The 15,287-nt window shown below is 37.1% G+C and overlaps 1 protein-coding gene across 3 annotated transcripts in view; it reads left to right on the forward strand.

The window, feature by feature from the left end:
• The window catches only part of MARCH1 (membrane associated ring-CH-type finger 1), a 1,103,404-nt gene that overhangs the window by 642,625 nt on the left and 445,492 nt on the right, over window positions 1–15,287 (forward strand). For all 3 annotated transcript variants that reach the window (XM_027543679.1, XM_027543680.1, XM_027543678.1), the window contains one exon: window positions 10,496–10,644. In XM_027543679.1, the coding sequence (XP_027399480.1) occupies window positions 10,534–10,644 (111 nt within the window). In that variant the 5' untranslated portion in view covers window positions 10,496–10,533. The remainder of the gene's footprint in view (window positions 1–10,495; window positions 10,645–15,287) is intronic.

Here is a 15,287-nt window from a genome sequence, read left to right on the forward strand (position 1 = left end):
TGCCCCTTAAGAGAGAGATTAAAAAAAAAAAAAAGTCTGACACCTGCAGCGTATTTCCTAGGTTTGGAGACCCCTTGCCTTCCTGTCTGTTACCCTCTCACAGTTAAGGTTAACAAGGGGCTTCCCAGGCGGCACTAGTAAAAATCCACCTGCCAGCTCAGGAAATATAAGAGACACGGGTTCAATTCTTAGGTCAGGAAGATCCCCTGGAGGAGGGCATGGCAACCCATTCTAGTATTCTTGCCTTGAGAATCCCATGGATAGAGGAGGCTGGCAGTCTACAGTCCATTGGATCATAAAGAATTAGAAATGACTGAAGCAGCTTAGCACCTACCAAGGTGAACAGGAGTTCATACTGATGTTTGCATCTCTAATACCATATGGCATGTGCCTTCTACCCCCGCTTATCTGTAACCTTCCACCCCAGTACTGAAAAATTGGCCCTCCTTAGCTGCCAACCACTTACTTAGTTGTTCAATTCCAGCATACTTGTCTAGCTGCATCAGAACTGTCAACCCATATTTCTGTGGGGAATAATTATGTGAACTAAAGCACAGTGCTGATCTACATTTTTTTCTTTAATCTAACAGACTCTATTATTTCTAAATTACTTAACTCAGCACATTTGCCCTCACACTTCTTGGTGAGGGCGTTTCATACATTTATCATATATTTAGATAGTATTTTTCTAATTCCATCTTGGGACCTCCCAACCTTTTAAATGATGTTTTAACTTGTGTTAGGTAGTTAAAATAGGAAATAAGAGTCCAGAATGGCAGTGGCTAAAAGATAAGGAAGGGGAAAGCCCATGGAAATAGAACAAAGGAAGGTCTGAGGACTGGAGTAAGGACCTCAGGTAGAACAAACAACACTCCTGGCTAGCCCAATTTACATAGGGCAGGCCTGGGGGAGGGAAACACATAAAAAGAGGAGCCAAAGGGCTGGGGGTCTCTCTCCCTCTCTGTCCCATGCACTGGGACGCTCCCCCACTCTCTTCTCTTCACGTCTTTGGGTCGGCATGCCCTCATGCCTTGAGGATGGATTTTCCTGCTATTTTCTAAATAAAATAGAGCTGTAACACGGAGCTATAACACTGATTTGTCTAAAAGCTATAATATGGTCTGTCCAAGACCCAAGAGCTATGACACACCAAGGGCTTTAATGTCCATCGCTCCAAATCTTTGTTGTGATGAGACAGAACTGAGGAGTATACACTCGCCTGATAATTTACATCCATTTTCAGGTTTACATTTTGTGCTATGAAGTTTTATAAATGGTCATGATCGATTACAGTGTCATACACAGTAGTTTCACTGCATTATCACTGATTATTTTTATTATTCCTAGAATTTTGTCTTTTCCAGAATGTCATATAATTGAAATCATACATAGCATAGTGCTTTTCAGTCTGGTTTCTCTAACATAGCAATATGGTTTTAAGATTCATTTATGCCTTTTTATGACTTAATATCTTTCTTTTTGTTTCTGAAAAATGTACCATTATAAAAATATTCCACAATTTCTTTATCTATTCACTTATTAAAGGCTATATCAGTTGCTTCTAGTTTTCAGCAATTATGAATGAAACACTAGAAACACCTGTGTACAGGTTTTAGTGGAAACATAAATTCACAAATCAGTAAGGTAAATAGCTATATGTACAATTATTTGATTTTATGGTAATATTTAGCTTTGCAAGAAAGTACCAAGTTGGCTACACCATTCTGCATTCCTAATAACAATAAATGAGAGCCCCTCTTACTTTGTATTCTTCTCCAGCAGTTGGTGTTATCCTCTTGGGATTCAAACCATTCCAATAAACATGTAGTGGTATTTCATTGCTTTAAGTTCCCTAATGATATCTGATGATGAGCATCTTTCATATGCTGATTTGCCATCTGTATATTCTCTTGGTGAGGTTTCTGTTCAGCTAATATTTTTTTTAAAACTGGGTTATTTGTTTTCTTATTATTGATCTTTAAGAGCTCTTTGTATATTTTGTATGCAAGTCCTTTATCTGATATACAGTTTTCAAATATTTTGTCCCTATAACTTGAGTTTTCATTCCCTTAAGTCTTTCAGAGAATAGAAGTTCATAGATTTAATAAATTCTGGCATCAGTTTTTCTTTCATGGATCAGGATTTTAGTGTTCTATCTAATATTTCATTGCTGCAGCCAAAGTTATTCTCCTTTGCTTTTCTTATAAAAGTTTTATAGTTTTCAATTTAAATTAGGCCTATGATCTATTTTGCGGAGAAGGCAATGGCACCCTACTCCAGTACTCTTGCCTGGAAAATCCCATGGACGGAGGAGCCTCGTAGGCTGCAGTCCATGGGGTCGCTGAGTCGGACACGACTGAGCAACTTCACTTTCACTTTTCACCTTCATGCATTGGAGAAGGAAATGGCACCCCACTCCAGTGTTCTTGCCTGGAGAATCCCAGGGACGGGGGAGCCTGATGGGCCGCCGTCTATGGGGTCTCATAGAGTCGGACACGACTGAAGCGACTTAGCAACAGCAGCAGCAGCATGATCTATTTTGAGTTGTTTTTGTGTGTGTGTGTGTGTGAAATGTGTAAGGTTCTGGTTTATTTTTGATTTTTTTTTTTTCTTGTGGATATCCAGTTTTCCAGAACCATTTATTGAAAAAAATCTATCTTTTCTCCATTGAGTTGCCTTTGCCCTTTTCTAAAGATGAGTTGATAATAATTATGTGGTTTTTTAGCTTGTTTTAGGATTTGCCAGTCTTCCCTTGTTTTATATGTTCATTCTTTTGCCAATGTCACACTGACTCGGTTACTGTAAATTTATGGTAAGTTTGGAAGCTTCATAGTATGAATCCTTCAGCTCTGTTCTTCTTCATGATTGTGCTTGCTATTTTTAAGTGTTTTGCCTCTCTATATAAACTTCAGATTATTTTTGTCAGTATCACCAAAAACAGCTTTTTGGAATTTTGATTGAGATTGTGCTGAAACTATAGCTCAAGGTAGGAAGAACTGACATCTTAACAATATTGTCTTGTCATTCATAAACACAAAATTTGTTGGTATTTATTTAGATTTTATCCAATTTTTCAATCAAAATATAATAGTTTTATACAAAGACCCTTTAACAATTTTGTTAAATTTATACCTAAATATTTCTTTTTTTTTGTTGTTATTGAAAGTGGTATTGTTTTTAAAATGTCAAATTTTAACTTCCCTGATAGTGCATAGGCATTCATATATATAGGAAAACACTTGCCTTTTGAACATTAAGCTTGTGTTCTGCAAATATTTCTTATGCTTTGTTATCTTTATTTCTTCTCTGGTATTCCAATTATGCATGTGTTACATCTTTTGAAATAATCCCATAGTTCTTGCATGTGGTGCTCTTTTCCATTTTCCATTCTTCATGGTCTTTTCACTTCTGTTAGGAAGTTGATTTTCTCAGGGTATATGCCCAGTAATGGGATTGCTGGGGTATGGTAGTTTTATTTTCAGTTTTTTAAGGAGCCTCCATTCCTATTCTCCATAGGGGTTGTGTCAACTTTACAGTCACACCTATGGTGCACAAGGGTTCTCTTTTCTCCACACTGTCTCCAGCATTTATTGTTTGTAGATTTTGTGATGATGGTCTTGTTGACTAGTATTAGGTGGTACCTCATTATGGTTTTGATTTCTCTAATGATTGTTTATATTCATGTAAGTCAGAAAGAGAAAAACAAATATCATATTAATACTTCACTTTTGATGTCGCAAAGATCGGCCCAACCTATGTGCTAAGTCTTAAACAAGCACCACATTCAGGAGGAAGCTTGTCTCCCATCGCTGAAGAATAGCCCCTCATTTTCATTTTCGGTGTGGATATTTGAATGATACCCTCTCTTCATCTGCATTTGTATTAAGACTGGAATAGCAAGCTAATGACAGAAAGGAACAAGGGCTGTGGAAATTCCATCTGAGCTATGGGCAGCCCTAGGTTCCCAGGTGGCAGTAGTAGGGGTACTGAGAGCCCAAAATCCATGGTGTCAGTAGAGTAAGCTGGGGATTCTGTGTAAAGCAGTAGCAGTGGTGACCTCACCACACAAATTCTATGTTATCATTTGGAGTACTGTTTCTGGCTCTGTATTTCTGTTCTTCAGCATTCTAAGATTTTCCATGAGTAACTCAATATCATTTGAATAAATTCCTTATCTACTCAAATTAGTAAAATGTAGAACATATTGACTGTAGCTACTATGTTTCCATTAAAATTAGAAACAAAACAAACAAACGAAAAAGACTGAAATAGTCACTGCATTATAGTTTTCCCAAAGTTGCTGATCAGGAAGCTGCCCTTTCCTCCTTTTATAAGGACCTTAGAGTTGTGGCTCATACCAAGACTGTCTTTTCAAAAACCTTATCTCTGAACTGCCCCAACAGAGGGGAGAGAAGAGGCTCTCCTCTTCCATTTATGTGACATTTTTTTTATTCATCCCCAGATTTTCTCACAAGGTTAAAGTAATTCATAAAACTTCACAGAAAGATGGGTGCTTCTAAGAATAATTGCAAGGTAGAGGGAAGATTTTTAAAAGAAAAATATATACTAAACATACCTTTTCTATAGTCCAAGCCAAAAGCACTTAGGAATTTAAACCTTCACCATGAGTCACTTTATGATTGTTCCCATTTCCTAGCTTTACTCAAAAGGGGAGAGCTCTTCTGGTACCTTGTCATTTATTTTATTATTAACAGTTATGTATTGGTCTCTATATCAGTGTTCCACATCCTAGAAGGCAACTATGAACCTCTCTGTCCATTCGAGAACCTCACATTCTACTCATAGAAATCAAAAGACCCCCAGGACGTACTTCCATTTCATAGCAGTAAATTTAACAAACAGTTATCTAGTTTAAAGACGGTCTGGTCTAAAGACTTCCCAGTCTTTGGTGGTCATTAGAATTCCATGTCTTCAAGGACAGTTCATGGTTGTGAGTGAGCATTTCAAAACATTCATGCAGGCATCCAGAGTAGCAGTTGCTATTTTAGGCATATATGGTATAGCCTTCTGAGGGTCTAGAGAGGACTCCTGAAACACACACACACACACACACACATCTTTTCCAAGAACAAGCATTAATTCTCTGAGGAAGGGAAGCCTATTCCCAACTGCCAGTTTTCTTATTTGCAAGTTGTTTCTTTCATAAAGTAGATTGATCTTCATGTTTATTAGTGGGGGAAAGTGTTCAATAGTTGAGGCCTATTTCTTAAGGACACTTACAACCAAATCCCTAAAATATTTGTTGGAAAAATCCTTTCAAATTCTTAGATTTGTCAAGTCTCAAATTTGAGGATAATTGCCTACATGAGCAGGTTCAGAAAGCCTTCTCAGTTACATGTGTGTGGTGAAGAGAGCAGGCTCTTAACTGTACTTTCCTGGATATGACATGCAGTGGGCAACCTTTTAGGAAAGAAAGAGTTGAAGAGGTAGACAGACAAGGTAGAGGCATGCAACTGCATTTTTTTCTATCAGAAAATAAAAGTTCTTATTTTAAGGCTGAATTGCTTTAAACGTGGGGCATTGTAAGATGCATGTAATATGTTTCACCTAGAGAAATCAGCATGGCTCTGATTCTGCCAGGCTGCTACCTGCAGGAGCTTAGCTCACACAGTGCTCTATGTGAAGAACACCCCCTGGAGCTCAGTGCCATTTACGTGGATGACAATGGGAATGAGGCCCCTGGAGTTGTGTAGCACAGCTGGTAGTGGTAGAAGCCTTTGGAATAGTAAGAATTTTAATTTTCATGTAATTTATTGTAATTTTATTTTCTTTGGAAAGTTGTCCAAAGTCAATGGTTTCCTTCAGCAGATATTAAATCAAATGTCTTTTCTCAAAGTTCTTATTATACTTATTGCACTGTTGTTAAAAGTTGATCTACTTGTCAGTTTCCCTTCTACCTCAAAGCTCCAGCTTTTTTTAAGATTTTCTTTTTATGTGACCATTTTTAAAGCCTTTATTGAATTTGTTACAAGATTGCTTCTGCTTTATGTTTTTGGCTTTTTGGCCACAAGGCGTGGGATGTGGTTACAAGGCGTAGGGTGTTGTACCCACACCCCCTTCAGGATTGTACCCACACCCCCCTGCATTGGAAGGTGAAATTTTAACCACTCAAACACCAGGAACTCCCTCCAGATTCCTTTATTCCTTTTACCAATAGTTCCAAGCACAGTATATGGCACAAGTGTTTAGTAAATGTTTCCTGAATTAAAAGTAAATTACTTTCTATGACATATGTGCAATTACCTTGCATTTTTTCTACCTAATTTTAATTTGTTGTCAATTTAGTTCACAGAAAATGCACTGTGCTTATATTTATTAAATTAAATGTCTCCTAGGTGTAAGCATATTAAAAAGTAAGCTTAATTAAATCTCAATTTCCTGTGATCATTATATAGGTTCCTCATTGCTGTGTCTCATATTAGCTTGGTTCAGTGGTTAGATGGAAATTAACATGAATACTTAATGATCGATCACTTTTCCATTCTGACATATTACTAATGATACTTAGAGTTTAAAGTGAATTAGGGTTAATTAGAAATGTCCATAATTTATCTACCCTTCATGTCAAGACTGGCTCGACAAGCAGAGTTTCCAAAAGCACAATAGGGCAAGAGAATGAGAAACGAGACACAAGAATTGAAAAGTGAAGACACAGTGAGAAGCAAATTCACAAGACACAGTGAGAAGCGAGAATCAGGGAACAAACACCGCTCCAAGGCGAAGGTGCTGAAATTGAATCCAAGCCAGCTTTATCACACTTTCAGCAGTGAAGAAAGAATATGCGGGGAGTTAAGCTATAACTCATGTAGTCTTCAGGGCCAAAGAACAAAGTGATCATTAACCATTGAGTAACTAAGAAACAGGAGAAGGCAATGGCACCCCACTCCAGAACTCTGGCCTGGAAAATCCCATGGATGGAGAAGCCTGGTGGGCCGCAGTCCATGGAGTCGCTAAGAGTCAGACAAGACTCAGCGACTTCACTTTCACTTTTCACTTTTGTGCATTGGAGAAGGAAATGGCAACCCACTCAGTGTTCTTGCCTGGAGAATCCCAGGGACTGGGGAGCCTCGTGGGCTGCCGTCTATGGGGTCGCACAGAGTCGGACACGACTGAAGCGATTTAGCAGCAGCAGCAGCAGCAATTAAGAAACAGTAATCAATAAAAAATCAGTAACTAAGACTAATATTCTTATCTATAGATTTTTCCACCAAATACATAAAACATGTGACTCTGAGACACCAGTTGAGAAACAGTCCAACCCCAGGATCATATCTTGTTTTCAAAACTATGAACTGTTCCATCTGGACTCGTTCCAAGTCTTCATGCCTTATAGCATTCAGTTTATCAATAATTATAAATTTCTTTTGCAGCCCTTGCCGGGGCCTGCTTTGCTTTTATTCTTCCTACCTCCTACACTTCTGACTGACATTACATCCTTACACTTAAGAATACGATGAGTGCTACAGACCTGTGCAGGAATATTACTGGTCCTCAGAGGCTCAGCAATCAACATTATTAACCCATTAGTTATCTCAAACCTATCACCTAAACTTTCTGGAATTTGTATGTTGTCATCAGTGTTCCCAAAAACACTGTTCTGAAGCGTAATCTCAAGTCTGAGTGTTTTGTGATAACAGAAGATATAGTCTTTAGTGACTGTCAGTCACTTCCCCACAGGAATTTCTGGGATGAAGTGGTACAGCACATCTTTCATTCTTGTCTCTCTCTCTCTCAACTCACCTACACCCAAGCTGCTTCCTTTGGTGCAGTTTAAAGATTGGTTTCTTTCAGATATGATTCTTTGACTCTAAGATAACTGGTAATGTGAGTGAATGCATATTATACTGAGCACATGATTAGACAAAACTTTAATAAGATGATGTAAATGTCCAGATGTAGGAATGTAACCATCAGAGGCCTTTCTTATAATCTCACACATTGTTCATTCATATAATAAAATACTGAAGTGACACTCTCTAGTTAGATTGTTCTGGTCATTTCACACTTTTAATTTTCTTTGTGAACTTTCTTCTGAATATGTCCAAGTTTAATGAGAAGCTTTCCAATCTTTCAAGCTCTGACTTTGTGTTTCTTTTCTGTTTTCCCACAACAGACAGGACAGTGTCCATGGTAAATATTCTATGATTATTATGAACACATTATTTAGGTAAAAAGTGTATATTCTAACCTCTTAGATGAATTAACCTATTTAATCATTCTAGAATTAAGATAATGTGTTACATGCAAAAAACTCCTTAAACTGAGGAGTTTATTATATTTATAATATAGTAATAATATTGTTATATTATATATAATATTATTTAATATAATATAGCTTATTATACTACATCAGCAGGCATAACCCAAGTTTAATAACCCTGTCACAATGATTTATTTAACCAAACAATTCAGAAAAAATTATTTGCAGAAAACCAAGTTCAACAAGGACTTCTAAGATCAAAGGGGGCAAGCAGTCACTTAAAGTTGAGCAAATATATATACAAGTTTTAAAAATTAGAGAGTCTGGAAGATGCTAGTTATGCTTGGATTTTAAAATCCTTGAGAATATTGCACTGAATCAACTCAAAATGAAAATAAGCCTCTTCTTATGGCTTTTCCATGCATACTTCAGTAGCTGCAATATAATAAGGACTCAAAAAATGCTTTAGGATTAATGTTGATTGAATAAGGAGGAACATAGCTACAAACACCATCACTACTATGAGAAAAGCCTGCAAATGAAATTAAATTGTTGTGTTTAGTCTCAGAAACTGAATAGGAGATACCAAGTCTGCTGCATTTAAAAACATATCCCAGAGTGGATACTTATTATATAATTTTGTGGGCCACATTTTTATGCTTTTTATTCATGCATGAATTCAACATTTTATTATAAGCACTAAAATGATATTTAATTATAGAGTTAATTATTTTTAATAGCAAATGACTTACAAGTTGAACATTTGTTTGTACTTGATTAAACTGTTTTGGTCATTATGTATCATTTCACTCCCTGCTTTTGAATAAATATACTCATTTTCATTTGCTTTTAGTACACTACAAGAAATGTAATTAAAAACTGATGACTAACCAAGATATTGTGCATCAAGAATGTGGAAATATTTACTCTCTATGGAATGCAAATTAGTTGAGTATGCAAATTTTATAATACATAGATAAGAGTTTTCAATAAATTTCAAGCAATGTGTTTAAAGGGGCAAGCATTAATAATTTGTTGCTCATTCAAACAATTGTTTTGAAGCTCTGTTCGCCATTTCCATGTACAACAAATGAATGATTCACTCATATGAGATTGCCAGTCTTATTTAAAAAGTCAATCCATTTAGTATCTTAGATTTAATTTTTGTGAAAGTTTTTAAAAATAATTTCCTATGTACATTGTCCAGATCCATTTCACTTGAGTATTTTGTCATTTACAGAAATAACTCATCAATCTGCTAGTGCAATCTTTCTTAATGTTATTTTTCTTAGTCCTGTGAAATGTGCTATTTTGAATCTCTGAAATGTTATAAACCACCAGATTGCTAATTGCTTTGGATGCTGTGAAAAATAATTAATCCACATTATTTTTTATATTTAATTGACAGTGTAATGCATTTAACTAAAGACCTGCAATAAACTATTTCTAATTACTGAGGGTGGTGGAGTGGAAAACTAGGCTGTAAAACTTTACAAGGAAACAATGTTTTCTTCATTACATTAAAAGTCATTGTTGATATATCTTTTTCAGAGACAAAAAATAAAGTCCCCTAAATGGGAAGTTCTGGAAAACTAGAAGGAGTTGTGGAACAATTTTACTCATGATTTAGTGAGATGCTTTAATTATTATTTTAATAGATTGCACTGGTGGTGTATGTCAGATACTAAATTTACCATCCTTGCACTAAAATTTCTCTTTATTTATTTGGTAGAACTTTATGAGGGAGCTACATTATGGTAGGCTACAGTCCATGGGGTCGCAAAGAGTAGGACACAACTGAGTGACTTCTCTTTCACTTTCACTTTTTTATTATGAGGGAGCTAATCATGTCACTGCCAGAATGAGTGATCTTTATCACTGGTCTGTATTTAATTCATTCTGTATCTACAGATACAGACATTAACCTGAAAAGCTATGCCAAATTTTAGATGTCACTGAAATATATAGATATACCAGGAACTGGGTCCATTCTTAGCTTCCAGAGCAGGGACTCCTCGTTAGAAACTGATCCTTGATGTCACAAATTGGGGTGTGAAACATTAGGCTCTGAGTAGTACTATTTGCATTGCCTTGTGGCTCTGAGGTTTTTAATTAATAGCATATCCTTCTTTTCCTCCCCATAACCCCTGGCTAAAATAAAATGTCTCCACTGGTATTTCATTCAGTTGCATATTTAATTTCAATGATGTACATATTCCAACAACAGACAACTAAAGCAAGTGACCTGTTTCAGGGAATGTAAATTGTTTTCAGGATTTCAGAAATTGAAAAGGGATAAGAGGAAGGAGAAAATGCTGGGCTGGTGTGAAGCAATAGCCTGTAATCCTCGCAGGATTCCTAATACCACTCGGACCCCAGAGGGCTCAGAGGAGTGGGCTGATACCTCGCAAGCCTCCACACTGGTGAGTGTAGCAATGGTACCTCGAATGGCTTGTGTGAATGGATGCTGAGGGAATGGCGGGGAGGGAAGGGCTTCCTAAGTTAACAGTTCTCTGCTTTGCAATGGATATTGTTTACATAGATGTTGTTTAATGGATAGTAATTATTGTAATTTTACAGAATTTAGAGTTTAATTCAGATTAAACAATTCATTTTTTTTCTGTTTCTTTTGACATTGCCCATCCATTATGTCAGTGACCTTAAAGAGATATTTAAAGTTTATATCTTGCATTCTACACTTTTTTAATGAAATCCATGGAGGAAAAGAAATAGGGTTATCCAAAATAATGAAAAAATCAGAATCATACCTTCTGTATTTTCCTATATTCTAAAAATGTCTTTAAATGGATTTAAAAGTTATAATTTTGATACACTATTGTGAATTAAGTAATTGCAAGAATTATTTGAAGACCAATAACATACTCGTTCTTGTATTGTTTTCTGCTCTAAGTTTACATGTTTGGCTTCAGTTAGCTTTATTTTCCAGTGATTAGGAAAATAACTTATTAGCAAAAGAGGTTTTACAAAGTCTTTGTTAAGATTTTGCATGCAATGTATTTCATTTTGATTTAAGGAAGGATTATTCCATTCAATCTCTAAGTTTTAATTGACATGTTAGTTGTATTTTAATTACTGTTTTACCAATTTATAAGAACAGAAGTGTTTTTATTGGCCTGATTTATTAATTGATGAACATGTAATTAAACATATGTAAAAGTTATGTTTCTTTTTGCTTCTGAGTTATTTGATAATTTCTATAATTTTACATAAAAATAATAATCCTGAACAAATATTATTAAGCAAATTTAAATAGACACCAATGGAAGGAATAGGCTTTCAACTGATGAAACATAGAAGTGGGAATCCTATTTAATTTCACTCATCTTAGACAGTGGGGAAAAGGGCTGATGGTACTAAAATAAACTGCAATTTGATTGGACAGTGAAAGTTCTGGGGAATAAATTATTTGAAATCATTATCTGCAATGGTTCATCTCACTCTAATATACTCCTTTGTAAATTAATGTTTTCAATAAAACTGCTTGGCATAAGTTAACACCACTCAAAATACGTGTTGCATAATATGTATATATAAAGCCAGACTTTGTAGGTATCATGCAATAGGTAAAAATTTTTCATTAAATATATTACTTCTGTGATCTCATTATAGTGGCTTTAGTGTTTAATTTTTATTTAGTAGAACCATAGATCCAAACCAGAAAACAATCTTGAGCAAAACATTTAGCCTGGATTTCTCTTATAATTTTGGGTAACTTAATATTAGCTTTATTTTGCATATATTAGCTTTATTTTGTACATATGTACTAAATTTTACATATTTTACATTTATGGCCCAGAGAAATTAAGTGACTTTCTTAGTGTCACTTAGCTAGTAAATGTCACTCCTAGGATTACTAGAATCCTTCTTTCTCAAGATAGGGCTTGCTGTATTAGGGCAATAGCCTGCAGTCACTGTAACATAACCCCAAATCTAAGAAAAATAAAATATTTCTTATGTCAGAGTGCACATGTCTAGGGCAGTTCTCCTTGGAGGTTCACTGTCAAAGGTTCACTGATTGTTCAGACTCCATCCATCTTTCTATACTGCCTTCTTAAGCACATGAGCTCTTAGGTCACTGAGGAAAGGAAAAGGCTATGTGGTTCATTATGCATGAGCTATTATGGAGAAACCTGTAATGTGTAGGCATCCTTCCACTGGCCAAAACCTAGTCCCATAGACCTGTCTGAACTGCAAAGGAGGCTGATGAGTGTCAGGAAGCCATATGGACAGGACAAGCAGATGGAGCTAGTAAGCACTTAGCACATCTCTACCACAGTCTGTCCTCTGGTCATCGCATATTCATGTCACGTTTCCACTCTTTCATGAAGAAGAAGCATTGCTTTCCAAGAGAGATAACTAAAAATTCTTTTGTTCAGTGAATTCCATTCAAGTCCATTATTGTTGTTATTGTTCAGTTGCTAAGTTGTGTCCAGCTCTTTGTGACCCCATGCAGCACACAAGGCTTCCCTGTCCTTCAGTATCTCCTGGAGTTTGCTCAAGTCCATAGTCTTTGGTTATTCATCATCCTCATCTAATGATGTGATGGTGAATCACCTACAAATAAATTATCTGTACCTTGCAACCAGCTCCCAACATACATACATACCCAATATGCAGGAGAGAGGTAAGAAAAAGGAAATCATAATAAGTGCTCATGTTTGGAAAGAGAAAGAATCAGATGAACATGGGAATCAGGGGTCAATTCCTGCTAGACAGACATTATCAAGTCTCTCCAACTGAGAGGTAAGGGAGGATCCTTGAATTGGCTTTGACCCTGATCCTTAGGAGATCTCACTTGGACATCCTTCTCTCTAGCTTCTAGATATGCCTTATGAGAAGTTCTCCCTTTTCTATTATTGTCCCTGTTCACATTTGAAGTGCCTATAGAAACATATCACAATATGTATTTTTTTTTCCCCCTGCTTGGGGAAAATTATGGGGCCAAGAGTTGTTTTAAGTCTTAAGTATTTCAAAGCTCATACTTCTGGAAAAATGGTATTTTAGTACTACAGGCCTCTGATATCTGCTTGGGTTCTGATTTCTCTTTGCTTCCTGATAGTTTATGTGTCTATGAAAGTTCTTTCTTGGTTGCTTTTAATCCCCAATTATCCATGCCATTTTCTCATGATCTTATGTTGAAAAGCAGACAGGAGGACCACATCCTCAACATCTTTGTCTAGAGATACTTTGTTCAGCTGAGAGGGTACACTCAGTGTCAGCTTTAAATATCATATAAGCCTTGAGTCACTTTATTCAAATATAACTTTTCATTGGAACTTTGTTGCTCACTTCAAGGTCAGATCTACCAGTTGGGGTTTAGAAGAAGCCATACATTGGGTCCATTGCCAAAAGAAATATCAATAATCTCAGATATGCAGATGACACCACCCTTATGGCAGAAAGTGAAGAGGAACTAAAAAGCCTCTTGATGAAAGTGAAAGTGGAGAGTGAAAAAGTTGGCTTAAAGCTCAACATTCAGAAAATGAAGATCATGGCATCCGGTCCCATCACTTTATGGGAAATAGATGGGGAAACAGTGGAAACAGTGTCAGACTTTATTTTTTTGGGTTCCAAAACCACTGCAGATGTTGACTGCAGCCATGAAATTAAAAGACGCTTACTCCTTGGAAGGAAAGTTATGACCAACCTAGATAGCATATTGAAAAGCATGGACATTACTTTGCCAACAAAGGTTCATCTAGTCAAGGCTATGGTTTTTCCTGTGGTCATGTATGGATGTGAGAGTTGGACTGAGAAGAAGGCTGAGCACCAAAGAATTGATGCTTTTGAACTGTGGTGTTGGAGAAGACTCTTGACAGTCCCTTGGACTGCAAGGAGATCCAACCAGTCCATCCTGAAGGAGATCAGCCCTGGGATTTCTTTGGAAGGAATGATGCTAAAGCTGAAACTCCAGTACTTTGGCCACCTCATGCGAAGAGTTGACTCATTGGAAAGACTCTGATGCTGGGAGGGATTGGGGGCAGGATGAGAAGGGGATGACAGAGGATGAGATGGCTGGATGGCATCACTGACTCAATGGATGTGACTCTCAGTGAACTCTGGGAGTTGGTGATGGACAGGGAGGCCTGGCTTGCTGCGGTTCATGGGGTCACAAAGAGTCGGACATGACTGAGTGACTGATCTGATCTGATCTGATACATTGGGTCCAGCAAACCCTGAAACTTCTGGATTCTCTCTATTTCTGGTCAGATCTGCTTTCACACAAACCACTTAGTTCCTGAGCTCATATTTCTCCTGTAACACCTTGCTGAATGTAGCAGATAGTAGTTAACATGCATTATGAAGTTTTGTTTTTCAATATAGTTCAAGTGTTACCAGCCCAACAGGCCTAGGTTCTGACCCTTGAGATTGTGCCAAGAGTTATGCCCAAACTTCATAAAGATGAATAGCTTTCTACATTTGTAAATCAGTTCCCTGCTCCCTATTGCTTAAACATCAAACAAAAGCCACATACTTGTGATTTTCATTATGGTAGCACAGACTTTGGCTGTTGATTTCTGTATTTGGATAGTTATAAAAACTGCAGCACACTCAGCAAAAACAGAAAGCTGTGATTGTACAGAAAATATGATATAAAAATTATTTAATCTGCTATTCAGATCAGATCAGTCACTCAGTCGTGTCCGACTCTTTGTGACCCCATGAACCGCAGCAAGCCAGGCCTCCCTGTCCATCACCAACTCCCAGAGTTCACTCAGACTCACGTCCATCGAGTCAGTAATGCCATCCAGCCATCTCATCCTCTGTCGTCCCTGTCTCCTCTTGCCCCCAATCCCTCCCAGCATCAGAGTCTTTTCCAGTGAGTCAACTCTTCACATGAGCTGGCCAAAGGACTGGAGTTTCAGCTTTAGCATCATTCCTTCCAAAGAAATCCCAGGGCTGATCTCCTTCAGAATGGACTGGTTGGATCTCCTTGCAGTCCAAGGGACTCTCAAGAGTCTTCTCCAACACCACAGTTCAAAAGCATCAATTCTTCGGTGCTCAGCTTTCTTCACAGTCCAACTCTCACATCCATCCATGACCA

Source organism: Bos indicus x Bos taurus, chromosome 6 (genome assembly GCF_003369695.1).
Source record: "Bos indicus x Bos taurus breed Angus x Brahman F1 hybrid chromosome 6, Bos_hybrid_MaternalHap_v2.0, whole genome shotgun sequence".
In the NCBI taxonomy this organism is placed as follows: Eukaryota; Metazoa; Chordata; class Mammalia; order Artiodactyla; family Bovidae; genus Bos; species Bos indicus x Bos taurus.